The sequence below is a fragment of the Atta colombica genome, unplaced genomic scaffold (assembly GCF_001594045.1).
Source record: "Atta colombica isolate Treedump-2 unplaced genomic scaffold, Acol1.0 scaffold224, whole genome shotgun sequence".
In the NCBI taxonomy this organism is placed as follows: Eukaryota; Metazoa; Arthropoda; class Insecta; order Hymenoptera; family Formicidae; genus Atta; species Atta colombica.
Genome location: NW_017259321.1, coordinates 472,252 through 479,700, shown reverse-complemented (window position 1 = coordinate 479,700; position 7,449 = coordinate 472,252). Strand labels below are relative to the sequence as shown.

General features: G+C 31.2%; 1 protein-coding gene across 1 annotated transcript; it reads right to left on the bottom strand.

The window, feature by feature from the left end:
• Nucleotides 1–465: 465 nt before the first annotated feature.
• On the bottom strand, nucleotides 466–4,451 carry LOC108687999 (scavenger receptor class B member 1-like). The gene is made up of 4 exons (XM_018194055.1): nucleotides 3,393–4,451; nucleotides 2,590–2,864; nucleotides 1,612–1,855; nucleotides 466–1,105 (listed from the first exon to the last, which is right to left on the bottom strand). The coding sequence occupies exons 1-4, from the start codon at nucleotides 4,077–4,079 to the stop codon at nucleotides 761–763; spliced, it is 1,551 nt and encodes a 516-aa protein (XP_018049544.1). The 5' UTR covers nucleotides 4,080–4,451; the 3' UTR covers nucleotides 466–760.
• Nucleotides 4,452–7,449: the final 2,998 nt, after the last annotated feature.

The window sequence follows — 7,449 nt, the reverse complement described above, 5'->3', positions numbered from 1 at the left end:
ACGGTACGTCAACTTATTATAGGAATTACTGGTCTATCGGCATTCTCTTAGACTTTGCGTTCACCGGATTGATTATTTGCATGATATGAAATGATTCCGTGATGGATCGCATATGAATAAAAAGAGGCTTGTTGATTGTTTTTAAGCTCTTCAATTAAAAAAATGTCCTTTAACTTTATGAACGAATATTAATATTAAAATTTTTATCATATTTTTGAAAACATTATTATTTGATAAATAAAAATAGAAATATCATTCCTAAGATCCAGAATAAACTCACTTGTTAAACGTTTCATCAAACCTCAAAGTTAGCAAAAAATTTCATATGGATGAGCATTTTATCGTTTTTTTTCTTCGAGCAATCCATTAATCATTATCTATTTTTCATTATCACATTGAAATTATACTTCATATTCAATGACAAACTCTCTCTGTATAGAAATGATTAATATAGTTTGCCAGTAATATACATTATTCTAATTGCACAACAATTATCATTTATGTTACCGAGTTACTTTACTTGACCCAAATTCGTTTTTCCGTACCTTTACGAGAAAGAAACTGTCGGCATCTTTTGTCTTTAATCGAACATCTCGAGCACAAAAATCTCAAGAAACCTTTACAAAATTCAAACGTCTAAAAAATTAGACTATAAAAATAGTTCTGATATCTTTTGAATTCATGTTTTCTTTTTTTTTTTTAATAGATCGCGACGGTTTTCGCTCGTTCATTCATTTTTTTCAAGCGGTTTCCATTCCATTCAGAGCATCTCAAGAAGATTATTTTGAACGAATGAGTTTCTTCGGAGAACCACATTCTGTTTCGAACGAGATTTCCAAAAACAAGTAATCATAGCACTGAAGGAGAGTATCATCGTTATCAAAGTACTCCATTGCAAAGCCAATTCAATGTTGCCCATTGTGAAATGTGCGCTCTGGATCATTTCCAACAATTGTTCCGGAAGTTCGTCTATCCCGATTTCGACCCAGATAAGTGGAAGGATCATGCCGTCTTTCAGATTCCCGAGAAACGGCACGCCGATTGCCTTTCGTACCTCCAGGTTTAATTGTATCCTCGATCGGCCGGCTATGGGAATTGCTATGCGCTAAAAATAGAAATTTGAGTTTAATCTTTATTCGCTTTCGATTGTAAAAGTAGTAATAAAGACTGGAGATAGTGTTGCTTCTCAATTCTTTGACACAAATTATTATAGAGTCATTTTATCTTTGTCTCTCACTAAATATCGAACAAAGACGGACTTCTATATCGATCTTTTATTCTGCTAAAAAGCTCTCAAAATTAATTCGTGAAATGAAAATCAGTCATAAGTCATCAAATAATAACGATTGACGTGATATAATTGTTTACCCTTACAGAAATTTAGTATTGGAAGGATCAGTAATAAATTGTAATTACTTGTTTGTTTTGCGTATATTAAGACTATTATTTAGTGCTTTTAAGACTATTATTTAATACTCAAAATTATAGTAATCTTTTATTAAATTGGTCAGTATTAAATTATAAATTTCTGTAAGTTAAATAAATATTTAATCATGATAATATAATACATATAATAATACATATAATAATTAAAATTTAGTGTTGATTTACCGGATGTATGTCTATGTAAGTCTCATGATCTTCCTGCCGAGGATTTAAACCATCTATTTGTTCCAGCAAAGATTTATCGGCACCATAAAAATGCGGAAATGATACAAGCAAGGGGGTACCATAATTGCACCTGGACGTGTTAAAGAGTCCTGAGGGCGGACAGACTCTCTTATCATGTACTTTCGGGCAGAAGCATTCATTTTGCTTATTTGAGAAGTTAAATGCATCTGGCGTGAATTTATATCTGAGACGAGAAAGAAAATCACATGTCAAGAGAGACGTGTCTTCAATCAATTCACTATATTTTCCAATAGAAAACTACAATAGTAATTTTCTCATTTTCGAATTACTTTTTTAAACAAATCTAATAAATCTAATAAATCTATAATCTAATAAACAAATCTCTTTAAATCAATAAAATGATAATCATAATAATTATTATTATCTTTATTATTATAATTATAGTAATAATAATTATTATTATAATGCGAGGAGCAATATAGACTGCTTCTCATCCCGATAAAGTAAACTGTAACGTTCATGAAACGTTAATATTTCAAGAATGAATATACACACATAGAGATAATCCGTGAAACAGATAGCTTCTATATAGAAAGTATTCGTAGAAAAGTATAAATAATAATAAAGTATTAATAAATAATAAATAATAATAATTAAAGAAATTCCGAAATTTCTATGCAATTATTATCATTTCATTAGACGGATTTATTTATAAGAAAAAAACGCTTTGAAATATGATAAGATTACAAGATTATTATTTAATAATAATCTTGTAATCTTCTATTAATAATAGCATGGAACTAATTTGAACAAATTTCTTAAATATTTATGTAAAGAATATCCTGAGACTCTAATTGGAAATATTCAAGAATATAATGTAACTTTTCTCTACTTAGCGATCAAAATTTGCAATTAAATCGTGATGCAATGGAGTACAAAATTTAACTTTTTATTTACCTTAAAGAAGGTATGTCATAGTTAATCACTTGTTCGGTGAAATGGAATGATATTTTCCTGCAAATATCCTTAGCATACATGTAAAGGGGTTTACTTGTGTCCTGTATCAAATGTGGTGGAAATATGCCACCCTCAGTGCCTTCAATTTTATCACATTGTTCGTCATCCCAAATGACTCGGCGGTTCACTCCGTTCACCCGATCGATCACGCCGAAATTTTTCACATCTTGCGATCCCGTATGTATTGTGATGCGATCCTTATCGATACCAGTTTTCTATTTTAAAAAATGTGCATTTCACGTTAATCGCAATTGAAAGATCATATCGTAATATTATCGTAATATATCCAAAAGACAATCTCACTATAACGCCGTGATAGAATTACCTTTCATAATGTTTATTTTTTAGGAAAAAGCTATTTTATCGTTATAAAGTAAATATTTTAAGATTGGTACTTTATAATCAGTATTCATTATCAATTCTTATTAAGATATTTAAATTAAATTATTCTCCCTAAGAAAAACAAAAAAGTCAAAATAATGTCACATTAATTGAATAAAAAAAAAAATGATATAATTCGGTTAATATAATGTCGAATTGATTAGTTTTCTTGTTTTCTCTGGATCATCTTAAGACATTACTAATATGCTAATATGACGCTGTGATTGACTTATTAGATCTTAAGACTGTACTTAAGACTGTCTTAAATATAAGAACCGATTATATGAATACCAACATAAGTAGAAATAAAATTTTTAATAAAATTGAAAACTCTCCGCGGTTAAACGTATGTAATCACGCACCATGGCCAGCAAACCGAACTTTTCAAAGGGTATGTCATGTTGCAGCATTAACAACGGTTTGGCCATGTGGAAAAGTTGAGTGTCATATCCCCAGAGGAAACCGTTGACAGTCTCGTTAATGAACGACTGCTCTTGCAGAGTTGACAGCACTGTGTTAGTAACGAATCGTACAGCGAAGCTCAGATCCCGGACGTAAGCGGTGGTGAACATCAACGGCACATTTGGCACTAGCACAATATCATTCTCGGGTCGCCCGCCTATCCATTCAAAGGATCTCTTGGTCTGATAACTGATCGTGCCATTATCGTTCAATACCACGTTCGTGCGAGACATCGTCTCTTGATATTCGTACGGACCAAGCTCCTGGACGTGCAGCTTGCTCACCTCGTTCGCCTCGAATTCGTCAACGTTCGTGTAATTAAAGATATAGATTTTATATTTCATCTTCAAGGGTGGACACTGCCACCAGTCAAAGATGAGAGTGCCGTTACGCAATTCCATAAACGACAACATGTAATTGTTGATCGCGTCTGTGTACCAGAACATGTAAAAGCCGACGGAACTGATCAGGAAGATGCCGCAGTAAATCCAGGTGAACCAGATGCGAAGACGATGACTGCGTCGACCGCAACGCCCGATCGCCTTCTTTTCTATATCCAAGGCAGTGTCGGTCATCGAGATCGTCATAGCGACCGCCAGGGTAACCGCCAACTGATGAAAGAGACAATAATCGATGCTAACCGTACAATCTCAATTTTTATCGAAATCAGAAAAAAATCTCAATTTTTAATTTAGGCTCGATCAAAACTGAGTCTTTCAGTTTCAAAAAGCAGTTTCCAAAATCAAAATCATTTGCTGGAACACTGTCCTTTAAAGATCTACGTCCGTAGCAACAAATGATTAGAATCTCCAACGCGTTTGAATAGAAATCTCAATCGGACACAAACAGATAAATCGACGATGCGGCGGAGCGTCACCGTTGACATATAATGTTTTAAACGAACTGGCCAGTTAAGTCATGCTGATCGCATACAAAAACTTCCCCACTTTTTTTAAAACGATACTGACGATAACCTTGCCACAGTGATTGATGAGTTTTGATAGCTAATCCTCTGATATATAGTTCAGTGCGTCAAGTTCAAAGGCGATGACACTGTCTTAAGTTCCAATTCTCTCCATTCCCTCTTCTTCAGGTTTTTGGAAACCACTATCTGAAGAAACCTGAATTTAATGCATTTAGAAGAACACCTCTCTGAGAAATATTGGAAAGATCATTTTCTTTCAGGCGTATCTAGCGTTGTCTTCATTTAATCCCTCCTTATCGAAAATGGTATCACGTGAGTTTACGCATTTTATTTTGAGTCAATTCCTGAACACAATATTTTGAAAGAGTAAGGAATTCGAAGGAAGGGAAGAACAAAAACGAAAAATTAGAAGTTAGAAAAAAGACTGACCATCAAGATCGCTGATTCGGAATAAGAGAGGGAGAAAAACAAAAAGAAGAGGAAGACTTATTTTTGTATTCGCAATCGCGAATATGAAAATAGGCGTGTCACGTATTCGATTCATTATCAAGTAAAACTGGAGGTTGCACCAATTGGAGGATCATACGACATGTTTTATCTCCACCAGACGGGAAAAAACATGATTATAGATATCTTTCCGCCCAGAAAAGCCGAGGGCACGCTCGTAGCTTGAGACTCACTGTTGTGTGTATATAAGAGGACTGAAATGGAAAAATCTCGAGAAACACAACAAACATCTCCAATTTTTGGAGACTTTACAGCAGAAATGTCCAAATTCCAAAAATGTCCATTATATCATAGAGACCGCTTAAAGATATCGCAATGTCTTTAGGATATCTGTATGATATATTCAGGATATTTCTGCTGTATGGATTATTATACACGGAGAGAATTTTGTTTTAAAATTTACTCCGGAAATATAGTTGTGGTACAATACAATATTTTAAAGATTTTTACCATGCACTTCAATGAAAATTAATCAAACTTATTTTATACTTTATTATAGTTTTATTAATGAATGAGAGAGATTTATATTAAAATTATTGAAATACAATGTTGTCCCATCATATTTTCAAGGTAAACTAAGAAAAAATTCTCTCTATGTACAAACGATCAGGTGTTTTATATTTTATTTTAAGGCATAGATTAATAACTATGACAGGCTTTATTTTATATTCAAGTTTAGATTTTAAGAAAATTATCGAATCTTAATTATATCTTAATTATAAGTATTTGAGATTTTTGTTGATATCGCATATATCAAACTTTTCTTATCACATTTTTCTTTTTTTTTTGTATTAAAATATTTCTTTCCTGTAAATACAAAGTATTGTAAGTTCTTAGTAACAACTAGACATGTCAATCGAGCAAAAATATGAATATATTCAGATATTTTAAAACTATCTATATTCATTCCGAATGAATAAACATTATATCGAATATATTGAAAATAAATTAAAAAACATTCCCAATTTTTTTAAAACTTGTGAACAAAGATCTGTGATATTTGATCATTTGTAGTAGAAAAGGCTCCGTTTATTTATAATCCCAATCAATATTATAAACAATAAATGGAATTCCTTCTTTTACGTCTCAATAACTAATCATTAGCCCTTAAATTATATTAACTCAAAAATAAAAAATAAAAACAAAAGTTAAGAAATATAATTAGTGAAAAATGTATTTAATGATCATTGTTTTATAAACTCGACACCATTTATACTGAGTACGCTCCTGCATCTAATGGCATATTTTGTTGGATCTACAATCAAACAATATATAAATATAAAAGCTCATTGAGCGCTCAGTCAAGTTCAGATAATATCGACCTATCGATTACCGAATGCACTCAAAACTTCCTAAGGCCGGAAATCATAATCCGTTATCTCAAGCAATATATTAAGATGCTAATATGGTTCTCTGATTGGTTCATGTTCTAGCTTAAGACCATCTCGAATCTTGAACAACATCTATGATTTCACTCTATAAGTATACATAAAATGGAGAGTGAATATGAATAATAAAAAAATATATATTAATATTTTATTCATAATTTTTTATTCGATATTTTTATATTGAGCAGCAAAAAATATCGAATATTCGATATTATCGAATAACAATAAATCCCTAGTAACAACAATCGCATATCGGTTGATTATATAATAAGAAAAAAAGACGGTTCTATATAATTATATCACGATTTGCATTACAATTTATATAATTGTAGAATTATTTTACATCGTAATAACAGTGTGGGAAACATCGGTCTAATTTTGTATAAATAGGATTATTTTATCTATCACTTAAATAATCACATGCGCTAGACACGTGAATAATGTCGAAAAGAATATCGTAAAGATATCAAACATTTCATGTAAGATTTCATGGAGACAACTCGGACAATTCGAAGATGTCACCGAGTTGAATAAATTTTGCAATAAAATCTTGAATATTTATATTAAAAATATGATAATTTTCTTGATAAAATCTCAGTGAGAATCAGCAAAATAAATGTCATAATATAGATAATAGAACTTATATAACCACCAGTATAAGATTTCATAACTTCGCATCTGAATGATTGATGATTCTAACGTATTTTTTTACATTTTTTGTCTACAACTTGTTCGATTAGTAAAAATTTTCATGCAGCAACGACTCTATAAATAAAATACATCAAAAAGATAAATAAAATAACAGAAGAAAACTAAGGTTTCTTCTGTTCAAAATTAGGGTTATATAATAAACATTTCCCTTCTTTTCGAGGCTTTTGTTCATTCATCACACTATCTTTACTATCTCACAATTCAGATATTATGATGACAGAAACGAAAAAATACATGATAAAAATTTAAAAAAGTAAGTACTATGGAAATATGTATAAAAATATTAATAAAAAAGAATGCACTTAATAAAACTGGATCTCTTGAAAAAAAAAGGATATAAACATAATATATACAACTAGAGAAATACTATACTATACGTAACGTATACTGTAATACATCCCTAGTCAAATAGGGATCCTGCTTGTA